The sequence below is a fragment of the Zonotrichia leucophrys genome, chromosome 2 (assembly GCF_028769735.1).
Source record: "Zonotrichia leucophrys gambelii isolate GWCS_2022_RI chromosome 2, RI_Zleu_2.0, whole genome shotgun sequence".
Classification (NCBI taxonomy): Eukaryota; Metazoa; Chordata; class Aves; order Passeriformes; family Passerellidae; genus Zonotrichia; species Zonotrichia leucophrys.
The window spans coordinates 89,140,919-89,155,762 of record NC_088171.1 but is presented as its reverse complement, the minus strand read 5'-3'; the positions used below and the strand labels follow the sequence as shown (position 1 = coordinate 89,155,762).

Genomic DNA, 14,844 nt, shown 5'->3' with positions numbered 1-14,844 from the left:
AGCCGCGGGGGATGCGGCGCCGGCGCGGCCCCCGGGCGCGGGCGGGCGGCGCCCCTCATGCGGCCGGGCGGGGCCGCGCTCCCGGCATGCCCGAGGGGGACGCTCCGAGGGTGGGTAGGTGGGCGGAGGGAAGGAGGGCGGGAGGGTGCGCTCCCACCCCGCCGCCGCCGACGCTGCTTCCCATTCCCAGGCGCTTCCCATTCCCACCCGACGCGGAAACCGGCGCGCAGCTGAGCCGCTGCTGCCGGCGCACAGGGCGCATGCGCGGGCGGCCGGGAGGGCGGGGGCCGGCGTTCAGCGGGGAGCGCTCCGGCCGCCGGTGCCGCCCGCACTCCGCGCTCCCGCCCGCCGCCGCTACCCGGGACCGGCGGCCACCTCCGCGCAGAGCCCGCGCCCTCTCCCGCGCCGCGTCCTCCCGTCGTCCTGCCCCGCTATGAAGTTGAGCAGCCGCGGCCGGGGATGCTGCGCGGGCGGCAGCCGAGAGCGCGGGCCGCCGCCGCGGAGCCCCTTCGTGCACCAGCTGCGCTTCAGCCCCCTGCAGAAAGCCAAGGTAGGGGCGTGCGGCCGCCGGGCCGCCTTTCCTCACCGCCGCCGCCTTCCGCGCGTCCCCCGCGGCGCACCGGCTGCCGGGCCGCGTCCTGCGGCGGGCGGGGGCTCCGCTTCAGCCGGCGGCGCTTTGTGAGCCCGGAGCCGGGCAGCGCGCGGTGCTGGGCGGGTGCGAGGCGGCGGCCGGGGGCGGCCGTGCCCGGGCCGGGTGGGAGAGAGGGAGTCTGGGGGCGGCCGTGATGCTCGAGTGCGGGGCGTGCGCCTCAACTCGCGTGCCTCCTTCAAAGGAAAAAAAAAAAGCTGTTGGTGTTGTTTGTTTGTTTTGGGGGTCTTTTTATGGGTTTTCTTGGCGTTTTGAGATTTGGGAAAATTTTTTCGGTTTTTCTGGTTTTCGGGGTTTTTTTTTTTTGTGTTGTGTTTTTTTTGGTGTTTTTTTTGTTTTTTGGTTTGTTTTTTTTTTTTTTTTTAATGGGGGACGGGGGAGCAGCCCTGCGGAGCCGCTCTTTTTCAGTGTGAAGTTAAGGTAGGTATTAACCTGGGCCGAGGCATCCCGGTCCGGCTGAAGTTTTGCCCCTGGATAAATAGTCCCTGCGGCGTAATTTAGGCATTGTATTGTGCAGGTAGCGGTGAGACTACGGGAGGCGGTATTAAAATGCAAATTTGCAGTTGCGTGGCGTTTTATTTCATTGTTTGGTTTTAGGGGGTTTTTTTCCCCCCTCCGAGCCTCTGCCTCGCCTCGCACGGTGAGCAGTAAGTGGTTGGGAATTCAGAGGGCATGGCCCTTGTCTTAGGCTTTCGGTAAGATCTGGGTCACTGGCTGGAGGAAGAAATACCGTCAGAGGCTCACCTAATGAGGGAATGTGGCCATTTCTGCCACTTCCATCACTGTAATGCTTCATAATGCTGCTGTTTTGGGTGCCTGACAGACAGCCTTCAGTACCTGCTAACATTGGAAATGGTGATTCACTAATATTAAGCCTCTTGGGTCAGGGCGCTTTAGATCCAGCTTTGATTTGCATTTGAATGAAGTTCGTTGTTGCATTGCCCTGTTGCTGCCCAGATGCTTAACACAGGATATGTATGGCCTGACTTAAACATCAGAATGCGCCTCATTTATCGGATAGCCAAGGAATTTCTAGCATACTCAAGCAGAAAAGGTTTTCACTTTTTATTAAGTTGCCCAGTATGTATTCAGTGGTTGCTCATTAATTGTTGCTTGAACTGGAAAAGGGAGAAAAGGTTTGTGTCATCTACTTAATTTAGTTTTTATCTAGAGCTTCCTCAATAAATTGCATAGTGTCAAAGATTTCCTGTCCTTTCCAAACCATACTTCGTTCCCGAATCATGATTAATGCAGTTAATGAGGTAGAAGTGTTTCAGGGAGCAGAGAGAAGCAAAGATAGCACATGTTCATAGGGACTAGGATTGTCTCCAGTTATAACAACTAATGTCGCTTTCTGCTTGGCTATTTATAAAAAAAATTCATAAATACTGCTGGGAGAGGAGAGCAGACTCTGTTTGACAGTTTTTGCAGTATTGAGTCTCACAGGAGCTACTAGCATTGCTGATATTAGTCCTGACAGACACCTTGAGGTGCTGTGTCAGGGAAGTGTCTTACTGTAGAACACACCTGCTTTCTGCATGGGCTGCCCTGTTTCTAGGTGCGAGATGTGAGCTTTGCCAATGGATTTCAAGGATTTGTTGTTTTCAGTGAAGATGAGGAGATGTGTTCAAACTGCTGTAGTTTGTCACAGTGCACAGGCCAAAGGAGCAGCCTCCTCACCAGACTGTGTCTCACTTGCTTTTTAAGCGAGCAGTCTGTCACTGACATACAGCAGCACAGAGTTCTTTAACCCAGCCTCCCTTCAGTCTTACTGTTGCAGTTTTATGCAGGAAAAAGTCCATAAGCTGGAATACAGAACTGTGGTAGATTTTTTCCTTTGGCTTAGTCATGCTTTTCCAGCCTCTTCACTGATTAAAAGTTGTGCTTGAGGCAGAAGCTGTTAAAGCAGAGCTGTGGAACCGCTCCACTTGAGAAGAAGTGCTCCCCAGGTGAATTACAGAAGTGAGAATTCCCCTCCGAACAGCCTTGGAGAGCCACGGAGCGCTCGGTGTGAACTATTGCAGCTGAACTCACTTCCTGTTCAGCTGCAGGCATGCATTGTGTCACAGGCTTTTCTGCCTGTCCTGAGAACCTAACGGGGTTCCTGGGATTGCACAGGCTGTCGAGGAAGGTTAGGAATGTAGCTACACAAAGTAGGGAGCCCGGGGGACTGGGAGACAAGACTGCTTTGTCCCATGGTCTGGTGTCTGTTGCTGATGGTGTGCCAGATAGCCCCATTATCTTCGCTACAGCCTCTTCCTGCGCTCTGCAAGAGGTTAGATTAGCTTTTTTATTCATCAGTGCAGCTCAGAAGTAGATGCTTTTTAGCATGTCCCAGCCCGAGACTGTGGGAGGGAAAGAAAGGTTGAAAGTGAGAGGATAAATAACCACGAGGAGAAAGAACAACGGTACAGAGAAATCCTTCTGACCATCAAGGAACTGTTCAAGTAATCTTTCGTTGACTTTATAAAAACTGGGAGATTACAAGAGCGTAAAAGCAGTAAGGCTGTTTCAGAACAGTCTCATCTGTAGAAATTATGGCAATTTTACAGTGATCTGAGGATAACAGGAGGGGTTATTCTTGAAGCTACCTGTTTTATTTCAGTACTATAATAAAAATATTCTTTCTGTGAGAAAGACAGACATGATTTTATTAACCATGGATTTTATTCATACTAACATTTTCTGGGCACCTGTCACGTAAGTCCAAGCTCTTGATTCTTGTTACCACTGCAGAGCGGGCACAAGCATTACTGGAGCTGTCAGTAAGCATCTGTAGCTTTTTTCCCTGCTGCTTCCAAATACAATACAGTGCCATTTTCCTTTCTTACAGTGTTTCTGGCCCTTTTATTTCACCAGTGCTGGTGTTCATTTGGTGCCTTGGTGAGTTGATTTGGCTCATTAAACCAGCATATCATTGTGTTTTTGTGTTCTGATTATTTTCTTTTGCTGGATGGCTGTGTTTTTTCTCACTAATGAGCTATATTGGCTCATTGGTGGCTCACATAAGTGCTAGAGCTGACTCAGGGGGAGGATTGAGGAGAGAGTGAGCAGGACCACTCTTTCACAGCAGCGATCTGTTAGATTGGCTTAGCTGCACAGGAAAATATATCCTGCTGTATTTATCTCCATGGATGTGTCTGCTGGGGAACTTGCAGAGTGGGGAAGTGGGTAGTGAGAGAATGGTTGAGGGATTAATTCCTAGCTCCTGCACTGCCATCTTTGGTGAGTTGAGCTATAGGGTGATAATAGTGCGGAAGTGTAAGATGTAATTTCTATCTGATAAGTGTAAAAGAAAAATCAAAACGTCTACTGTGTCAAATAGTATTTCCTTTCTCAGTGTTGTGACTGCTACTTTGTAGCAAGTCATGGAAATTTTGTTGGGAATAAACTGGTTTTAGTGATGTTTCTTATGGTATTGGTAGTTTCCAAGTTGCATTTTTTTTAGCTTCCCTGTGCATGAGAGCTATGGTACTGGTTTTCAAGACAGGAAACAGACCTAAGAAGTAGAAACAAGGGTACTCTATGATTCTCTTGCTCAGTGCTTAGGTACGTAGCACCAGATATTTTGGAGAACTTGAAACTTGAGTTCATATTTTGTGCCTTCATTGTGAGATCATACTTAAATCTGAATGCAGTCTCTCTAAACAAGGGGAACATATGATACCTGTTTAGTTTAAGTGACTTGCCTTACATCAGATTTAAGCCCTTCTGATGGAAGAATGGAGATCAGTTTCCCAGGGCAGCCTTCCATTACACGCTGTCCATAGGTCTTTCACAGTACACACTGCAGCTTCTGAAAAACTCAGTGGGATGCTGTAGACCAGCAAATGTTAAATAAGCTGTAGTCAACCCTCTCTTGAGATTTCCTTGGTCGTGAGCTGAGCCCCTCAAAGTACAACTCCAGACAGACCTTTAGAATTTTTTTAATGTATCTCAAAACACAGGTGTTCACACATTACTTGTTACCAAACAGAATTCGTAATTTCAATGGAAGACGTGTCTCTATGAACATCCCAAATATGTAGTAATGTGTTCACCAAAATAGTGTCCACATAAGGTCAGGGCCAGAGTGTATGTCTCCTGCATTCTGGTCTCTGACAGTGGCCAGTGGGGACAGGATCTTCTCCTCCTTTGTCTGACACTGACACCGTTGCTGTACATAGGTTTTACAGGATAGAAGCTTTCTTACCTGGGAAGGTGTCTGAATATAGATACAGACTGAGCTACTTTTCACATGTTAGCACCTTTCTTGATTCCTAACCTTCTTCAGGAGGTAGACATACTTTTCTCTCCTGCCACATTTCTTGTGTGAGCAGCTACTGAACTACTGCCTGCTAAAAAGAGGCTGATGTCAAGCCAGACCCTGTACATGTGGTGCATTTGCTTCTTGCTGGCCATTACTATCCCTGCTGTCTCTGGAAGACCAAAAAGCCTTTTCTGCACATTTATGCCATCTTCTATGGCATTATGGATGCAACTTCTGCTTTCTTTCTGTGACGTGGTACTAAAATGATCATTGGTACAGAGAGTCAAGGGATGGAATACCTCACTACCAGTCACCTGCCATTCAGCTTTGCCCTGAGCTAGGAGAAGACTTGGAGGAGTGGGAGGGAAGGGGTGCGAATCCCAAAGGTCTGTGTCCTCACCTGCTTTTTGCTTCACTTATTCCTTAGTGGCTGGTCCTTCTCATTTTAGAAACTTAGAAGGCAGCTGCTCTCATCTCCAGAATGCTCCTTTATTTGCTGACAGGCATGGTGGTCTTGTCTGTGGATGCAGAGTTGTGTGAGTTGGTGTAACTTTGCTGCTTATCTGACCATTGTAGTGTGTGAAGTTTTACTGGTTCATCTGGGAAACTAGCCTATGTAAGAAAAAAAATTTGCTTTTTCTGTCAGTTCTGCAAACTAAAGCAGAGTCTACATAGGGACTGGAATCCTCTTCTGGAGAGTGAGATTGTGGTTGTTAGGAGATGATGGTGCCAGTCTGAACCAGCACTGTAAAATCCAGCTGCAGTGGGCTGATAGCTTAGGGCTTGAAAGTGGTATCTTGGGCTTTTCTCCTGCTGTGTGTTCCCTGCACCTACCCTATATTTGCAGATTTGTGCACCTACAGAGTGAGTTGGTTGTTGAGCTGTTTTGGGAAGTGAGAGGAAGTGGGGAGTGAGCTGCATGATGACTAGATCTGCATTGAGGAGGAGAAGAAGGTGAATTAATCTTTCCAGAGCAGTCTGGAGATGCATCAGATTAAGCACAACATGAGACAGCACCTTATACATTGTTACTCATCCTTGCCCAGCTATTGTGATACTGAAAAGTGTTCCTTTTTTAACCTTATCTGGCATATCTGGAATTGAATGGTATTTTGTTGTTTCTACCATTAGATATTTTTAAGTTAAGAAATGGTATCAGTTTCTAGGAATCACTGACCTTTTCAGTCTGAAATTTTGTTGGAATAATGGTTTTTTTTGTTATTTTTATTTTGCAGATTGCCTTCATGACCTTGACTCTGTTTCCTATCCGACTCTTTTTTGCTGCTTTTATGATGTTGCTGGCCTGGCCTTTTGCGTTCATTGCTTCGATGGGATCTGACGAGCAAGAGCTTGAAAAGCCCCTCTCCTGGTGGCGAAAGTGAGTCACCGGTGTGGTGAAATAGTGAAATGATCCACTGAGAGGATCATTATAAAGTTCAGCAGTTCAGAATAGAGGGGATGGGAAATACCTTTTAACTGTCTCAGAGATCTACTCTTCTCTTCAAAAGAAAAATATAAAAATTATTAAACACTTTCCTCAGCTGGGAAACTAGAAATGCCTCTACTCTTTGATTTGCCAGGTGGTCCAAGAATTACACTGGTAATCTCTGGCTTCTTATCTTTATTGAGGAGGTAGTGTGAAGCTTTATTGTGGCATCTTCCATTGCATTTATTCCTGTAATGTCAACTTCTGGTTATGAAGATTGACTCTGTGGAATGTGCCCAGATTTCATATTCTAAATTGTTGTTTTAAACTGCTCTACCCCACTGTCTTCTACCCTGTGATGAACTGACAAAACTTGTGTTGATTCCCCGAGGGCTTGCCCATACTTTGCTGCTTATTGAAAGTCTGTGGTTGCTTTAATATTGCAGTGCTAGTTTAGGTAGTCCTCCCATCCATGAAAACTGCCATTTGAGGAGCAGAAAAGGAGGGGCATATCACCTTTTCTATAGACAACTTTAAAATTAGGAGCTGGCATTAGCATGAAGGAAGCTGATTGTGTTTTTCATCACAGGAGGGAAGAAGGTTGAGAACCACTTTACATTTCATTTGGAGTGATATCAATACAATAACTAATGGAATAATTGGCTGCCTTCAGTCTTACATACAGTTATTTTGAATCTTTTTAGATTCTCCTTCCTTATTTATTCCAATTTTCAGTGTTACCCTGCTCTCCAGCCTCCAATCCCTGTAAGTGTTACAATTTGTGGTATTCAATTTTTGTACTCTGTTGATTCAAAGTTTCTCTTTTCATGACTGTCAGACAGCTTAAAAAGACAAACAAAACTCCACAAAAAAACCTTCTCCACCCCACCAAAAAAAAATCCACAAGAAACAAAAATCCAAATCACTTCAGGAGAAGATGACGAAAGGGAAGAAAGTAAAATATTTCCAGAACTCTCATATGTATCCTGTAGGCCTCCCTGTATTTGAGACTTTTTTTCCCTACATTTGTCCTGTTTTGCTTGGGTAAACTTGAAACCAAGAACCAGGGTAAGTGCATTCTGGCAATATCCTAATAGCATATTTTGGGACTGAATTTATTAGAGCTTTTTAGAAAACTTTATTAGGCATTGTGTAGAAGAAACTTAAGTCATAGTCTGAATTGAAATTAATGATGAACTAAATGATGATCTTGGAGACTAGAATGAATTAGTGTTCAGGTATAAATGAAGCTGAACAGCATCTTACCTAAAAAGTGGTTTTAAATCAGCTGAGAGAGAGAAGAACAAAGTATGTGCAGTGCTCCAGCTCTGTTTTAAGTATTATATCCTATCTGAACTTTGTCATGTATGTAATTTTTAATTTTATTATTTAAGGTGTTCCTGTGGCAACATAACCCTTTTCCCAACTCTTTACAGGATAGTGGATATTTTACTGAAGGCAATAATGAGAATGATGTGGCTTGCTGGTGGATTCCACTGGATAAATGTAAAAGGCAGACGGGCATTGCCAGCAGAAGCGGCGATATTAACAGTGGCTCCCCACTCTTCCTACTTTGATGCCATTCCAGTGACCATGACCTTCGCCTCCATTGTGATGAAGGCAGAAAGCAAAGATATTCCTGTTTGGGGAAGTAAGTGGGTAGATACTTCATTTTTCAAGAACAATTTAAAAAAGATTGCTTAGGAAGTTCACTGGATGTGTGTGAGAAGGATTGAAACAGAAAGGAAAATTTGATATAGTATACGGTGAGAATTGTTTTTCTAACTGGTCAACTCTTAATGCCAATAGAAAAAATTGGGGCAGGAGGGGAATGTTGTTTTTCCACTTTCTCTGAAGTCAAATCCCATCGAAACTCATGGTTTAATTTGCAGTGAACTTGTAACATTTTAAGACCTGCCAGATGGAAAAGCAAATTACGATGGGGCTATGGAAGCAAGGACTTATGCTAGAGACAAAGTCTACCAAGACTTGGTGCCAGCTGGGGTGCCCTCCCAGAAATGTGTTTTAGGAATGTGGTCTGCTCTGAACACTACCCTGCCTTGAGGGTGTGCTGCTAATCCTTCACACATCAATAAGTTTGTTTCAGGCAGAGTGTGAGAGATGAGCACAAGAGCAGATTGGTGTGCACTTGGGTTTAGTCATGACAAAAGCAGATGCCTGAGTCAGTAGTGCTTGAATACTGTCTTTGGAATTATTCGTGTATGTTCTCACAAATACTTCAGGGACACCTGTGATTTTTGGTGCAGTTGTGACAGGCAAAAATTGTGTAATCTTTTGGGCTTGTGGACTTCTAACCAAAGTCCATGTGGATGCATTTTGGAGAAACCCAGCATCTTGTGTCTAGCGACCAGCAAAGTTCAAAGAATATCCCTGTGTCTCATTGTGTAGATTTTTATTGGTAATATAAAAGTGACAAAAGATTTTACTTCAACCATGGGTAGGAGTCTTAAATGCAAAACTCTAAACAAAAGCTTTGAGCTCCTTTGCAACTAAGTGCAATCAGGCTGTTGGTGCTGACATCCTTCTAAAGTTTAATTTGACAATGTGTTTTTAAGGTCACATTCAAAACCAGACGCTGAGACATGGCCACAAAGGGTGAGTGGCTGGCTATGGAAGTTTCATTTGAGGAATTTTGTCGTATAAGGGTCTACCTGTATGAGGTACAATTCAGGCCAGATCTGTAGTTGCATCTTAATTTTGTTGACTATATTACTAATGGCATTTAGGAAATTGTGGCAGTTAAAAATCTATGCAAAAATGAATAGATGCTTTGGAAAAAAAAGGAGAAGGGTGCAGGCAGGCATGTGTTTCTGAAAACAAGTGTATGCAAACAACACTGTGTGAAAACAAAAAGAAACTGAACTCCCTTGTTCAGTACTGAAAGAAGATACTGTTGTGAGACCATATGTTGGCAGTCTTGTACAGCACAGGTGTATCCAGGCCAGCTTGGGCTTTAGGAGCAGTCCAGACATAGAAGCAGGGGCTGATTTATCTTCTTTCTCTGGTGACTCAGTTGACTGTTTAATAATTGCTGGCTCAGCAAAATAAAAGTAGTCTGTGTGGAGCTCCCTTTGATTTGAAGGTGGTCTGTCTGGAGGACCCAAATTAAATGGGGTAACTCCAGTCCATGTTGTGCTACTGCAATGGGATGTGCTACTGAAATGGCAGAATGGCACTTGACAGTGCTATAATGACTACTGAAGTATCCCACATAGCAGAGTCAGTGGGAACCAGGAGAATCTGTAGGGATATGGAGATTGTTGTTCCCCTGAATGTAGCACAAATACTATGTATTAAGAAGATCAAATTATTTTCTAAATATCTAATTTAATTTTGAGGGGACTTTTACAACATTCCATTGAAAGTCTAGACTGCCTACAATACATTTTAAAAATTATTCACTTCATTTAGTTCATGTGTGAGTACAGCCAGTTACAGAAAAAGAGAACATGTAGTGATTTGATGGAATATTACTGGAATGTACAGTGCAGTCATATAAAGGAGTGTTTTGTCTTGTATAGCTGCATTTGCTTTATGCTGTGCAACCACAGAAGTTACGTAGTCACTTGTGAAATGTTCACAAAAATGCCACAGAAGTGAGGCATACCAAAAGTCATAACTGGGATTGAGAGTTCAAAAACCATTTTTGTTTTTAGGGGTGGACTTTTATATGAGCAACATTAATTACAGTAGTTTGTGTTCTTTAGGTAAATGGACCTTAACGGAGAGGTAGTAATACTGTATTGATTAGTTTGGCTTGAAAACTAATTCCAGTGAAACTGATTTTTTTTAAATCTCTTTTACTGCTTTGAGAAGTTTTCTGTGAAGCAGATAGTGCTGACTATCCTCTCAGTTGATTAGTATTTTAATCTGAATGTTATTAACACCTACATGCACATACATAAAAAAATGCATTTCATGTTATTGGACCGCTGATATTTCTCTTGTTCTTATGTGATAATATGCTCATGTTTTTGTTGGATTGCCTGGTGAATTGTCAACACTCTAGACATTGATCCAGAATTATGCCAGAGAGGTCAGAATCATATTACATGTTCTTTAGTTTTGTAAGTCCTGCAAGCTTGGTATACCATCTTCAGTAAGGTTTTGGATGTTCCTAAACTTGTTATCTCTTGAGTCTTGTGAATGGCTGTTCTGAATCTTCTGGGAAGCTTTGAATAAAGTAAATTCAGTTAAGTATCTGAGCAGACTTAAATATGTAAAAAATAAAGTGGCAGAGGATGAGGACTTTGGGTGAAGAGTACATCCTCATCCTGTATATTCAAGTATGATATAAATAAATGGCTTTTTGATGTAATGACAGTGTTTATTAAGACATTGTACACTGTATACCAGAGGGATCAGGTGCTTTAGCAGGCACAAAATGATCTGATTGCTAAATGGTTACTAAGATTGGTTCTGCAAGCATTTTAATAGGTTTCTGGAACAGCTGCCTATATTATTGTACTCTTAGTCAGTCAGTCATGGAATATTAAGCTTCTGATCCACTTGAAAGTCCAGATGATTAAAAGACTGTTCTTTATGGGATTGGAAGTACTCCACAACTGTATTTGTGTATGAGGGTTTTATTGCTGTCTAACTTGAAGGCAGCTCTCCTGGTTTGTAAAGTCCAATTTCAGAAGCAGACTTGTGTCTTGTGACTCTTACAGATATCTTCATCCTTTTAAGGAAAACAAAGAAAACCAGATTTAAAAATGCCCTTTGGTTCTGGGAGAAGAGTTATGAACTCTTCAGTCAGTGGTCAGTAGTGAAGAAAATTATCCATTTGGCACACACACAAGGTTAACAAACTCTGGGGAGGAACTGCTTGCCCAAATATAAACAGTATTTCAATGATCATAAAAAAACACCCCAGTATCTGGAAAGTAGAGAATGCCAAACAGATGGAGTATGTCATGATGCTGAAGGAAGATGAATGTTTCTATACAATGACTTGCCAGAGTTTTAGTAGGTTGGAGTTGTGAACTTTGCTGGAACACTTCAGTTTTACAGTGGGAAAATGGCATGTAGGATTCTTTTATACCTTACATGGTCTGAAGAAGTCAGATCAATTTATCAGTACAGATCCTTAAACATTCCGGTTTTGTCTGCTGAATCCCACCTCAATTCAGGACAAGGTTTGTGCATAAATTTTGGATAGGTCACTGTCTTATTTTTGGCAGTGGAAGCAACCTGGATGAAAGTAGTTTTTCATTGCTGCAGTGATTGGTCCTGCTGCAGAAATGCTTCAGTAAGAAGGACAAGGAATTTATCAGTAAATAATTGATCAGTAAAATGAATTGATGGAGACTTGTGACCACTTTTATGATTTGAGCATTTTCAGTGGCCTGAACTTTTAGAAACTAAATATAAATTTAAATTTAAACTTTAGGCAACTTCTCAATATCTCTAACACCAGTCTCTGAAAGAAAGGGAATTGGTACCTGTGAAATGTACAGGATGATATGTTACCTTAAGTTTATAAAGGGGAAGGAGGTAATTTGTGTTTGGCAGAACACAGCAGAGCTACAGAGAAAGGGAGAATCATACAGTGCTATAAAACTATCAGTTCTGTTGTAGATGGTTTTTTCCACACGTAGTAAACTCATGAAATTTTGTTAAAGCCATTTTTTGAAAGTGCATTATAGGCCTTTCTCAAGCATCATGACTAAAAGATGAGAATGAAAGTAATTCAGGGGAAAGCATTTATGCTTGGGTAGCTGGCTATGTTTTCATCTCAAAACTTAAAAGGTGCCAAATTACCCACCTGCCTTGTTGTGCAACCTAATCCTTTGGTCCTGCATCCCAAGTGCCTCCCCATCCCTTCCATACAACACAAGGAAGAGAACTGTGGTAACCCCATAGTTCTTCTGTGAGAATCCCACATTTAAACACTTAGGAGATTAACTAAAACAGTCCTTAAACTCCTTATGGAAAAATCTGTTCTAAGGTGAAGGCAGATTTCTTCTCTTTTGTACACTGTAAATCAGGGGCTTGAATGCTGAGGTCACCAGGATGAATGCCAGCATCCTATGCTATGTTGGCATTGTAGCCTGCCTTGAGTACACACTTGAGCTCCCCATTTCTGAGCAGCATCTTGAAGGTGTTGCCAAGCTTATCCATTTCATCTTCTCCTTTAAAACCCTCTATTTCAAAATTCAATGTTTCCTTCAGACTGTGGGCACCCAGATGGTCCTGCAAGATTTCAGTCTCACAGAAGCTCTCTGAGAGATTTAAAATACTTGCATTGTCACCTGTGTGTTATAGGTATGTGTTTATCATTTGGCTTGGAGTCCTGGAAAATTCTGTAAAAATTGCTTCTCATTTAAACTGCTACTGGAATGCTTTTAAACCACCACCATTAATATAATTTTTTGAAGTTACAAACTGCAGTATATAGGAAACCTTCAAACCAATACTGCTGCCTGCCTTAAATACTTTTTAGATTGGCAGCAGAAAGCTAAAACATTAAATCATGTCCTCATAGAGGTGTTGCAGGTGTCTCTGAGATAAAAAAGAAGTCTTTGTCTCTCAAGGAGTCCTTAAAGGAAGTGGGTCACGTTTGGAAAGACCAACCCAAATACCGCAATTTCCTTCTGTTAAAGCTAAAGAGGACACCAATTATTTACTTCCCACTGCTGACCTTTCCTTGTCCTATAGGCTGCATTGTTTCCTGCCTTTCTCTTTAGAAGCAGGGAGAAGAACTTTCCCATTAATGCTGCCTCCCATTCATTAATGCCATGAATACTTGGCATGCCTGCAGTCAGGTGGTCCATCTGCTAAGCATTTAGTCAGACTTGGATATGTTTTCTTCACATACATTTATCTTCAGTGGTTGATTCAGACTTGAGTCAAATAAGAATATATATTAGATGTAAGTCTGTATATAAAATAAGATACTACCACCAGCTTTACAAATCTCTTACAGAGTATCATGACTATAATAACCCTTCTTTTGTAAGAACAATGTAATTCCTAGTGCAAAAGATCCTAATTTTGGTTGAATTAAGCTTTGTGCGTTGGTACACCTTTTTGTATTTGGTGTGTGTTATGTTTCTTGAGTTTTTCCATTTTTGAGGTCTCTGTCTGTATGCACAGGAAGTAATTGTAAGAAAACCTTAATGATTTTCTTCCCCTATAAGTTTCAGAATACTTCTGAGCTTCTTACAGATTTCTTTTCTTCTTTTCTCTACAGAAAAGAGCAGTTTTCATATAAGATGTTACTTCATTGGAAAAGTTGTGAGTTTGGAACTTTGTGGGCGTGTAGAGCTTTTCAACCTTTATCCTCCATGGGTTTTTTTACCCCTAAATACAGAATGCACAGCATGGTGACTGCTGTTAGAAAAATAACTGTATTTTTCCATACTAGAGAAAAGTTGTGGAGTAAATACTGTAAGTGGATATCCCACTGCAGTCTACTTGTACAGCTTACCTCCAATGTTAAAGGCAAGCAGATCCAGTTGTGCTGCCTCTGAAGGATTCTCTTGGAGCGTCAGGGGAATGTAGTGGTGGGGTTTTGTGTTGTTTGGGAGAGAGACGAAGTAAAAGCCTCAACTTCAGCATTCTCTGCTTTTGCAGCTGTCACTTACTTTGTTGCTGATTCTACAGTGGTGAGAATGTAACTGCCCACTCAAACATGTGTGTATGGATACATTTTAGAAGAACTGTATGTAGTGCCCCGTGTCTGTTCCATAGCTTTTAATGTTCTCTGGTGCCTTGTGGAGCCAGTGGCGATGTTGCCGCTATAAATGGTTTGCTACAGTACTTTCTGCTGTTGTGTGTTATACAGCACTTTGTGTCTTGAATTGAAACAAGGTTTCCTTATGCATACCTGCCTGTAAAGAGAGGTGGGAAATAATTTTTTCCCTGCTGTTGTCCCAAGAAGTTTAAAGACACCAACTGTATGTGTTCAGCTTATCAGGAAGAATGATAGGTTTTGCTTATGCATTGAGCTGGTGCTGAAATTGATTGCATGGGAGTCCTGAAATCAGTCGGAGCTGCCACCCTGCTATTAATTAAAGCAATACTGAGTTTTTGCAGGCTCCCTTTAAAAAGACTGTTTCAAGCAACTTTCACTTGGTTAGAATGTCTGTGGCATTCTGGCTGCCCTGAGAGGCAGAGGTTTTAGTAATTTACTGGCAGCACTATTTAAATTGCATATTAAATTCCTGTCTAAGAAGGTAGAATACAGCATGTCAATGTCCTCAGGACTCCTTGTATGATCTGAAATTGGGAATGAGAGGGTCTAGATGAAATGGGACTGACGTGCTAGAGAAAAAGCTGGAATAATGGCACTCACAAGATCAATTTTGTGAATTGATGGATTCTCTGTCATTGCCCACTAGATTTGATAATTGGAGGGTGGTTTTAATGGAGCGAGAGGAGCTGGGCAAGCACATTTTTCAGAATCTCTGAACACTTGAGGTGTGGTCTTCACTATCTGGTTACAGCAGTCTTGGACAGTTAAATAGCTCAGCAGAGAAGGATATGATTATGTTC

The 14,844-nt window shown here is 42.5% G+C and overlaps 1 protein-coding gene across 1 annotated transcript in view; it reads left to right on the top strand.

Annotated features, from left to right (window-relative positions):
- The first annotated feature begins 285 nt into the window (after positions 1-285).
- Positions 286-14,844, top strand: part of LPCAT1 (lysophosphatidylcholine acyltransferase 1) — a 65,633-nt gene continuing 51,074 nt past the window's right edge. The window contains exons 1-3 of the mRNA XM_064705650.1: positions 286-550; positions 6,134-6,276; positions 7,761-7,975. Of these exons, the coding sequence (XP_064561720.1) occupies positions 434-550; positions 6,134-6,276; positions 7,761-7,975 (475 nt within the window). The 5' untranslated portion in view covers positions 286-433. The remainder of the gene's footprint in view (positions 551-6,133; positions 6,277-7,760; positions 7,976-14,844) is intronic.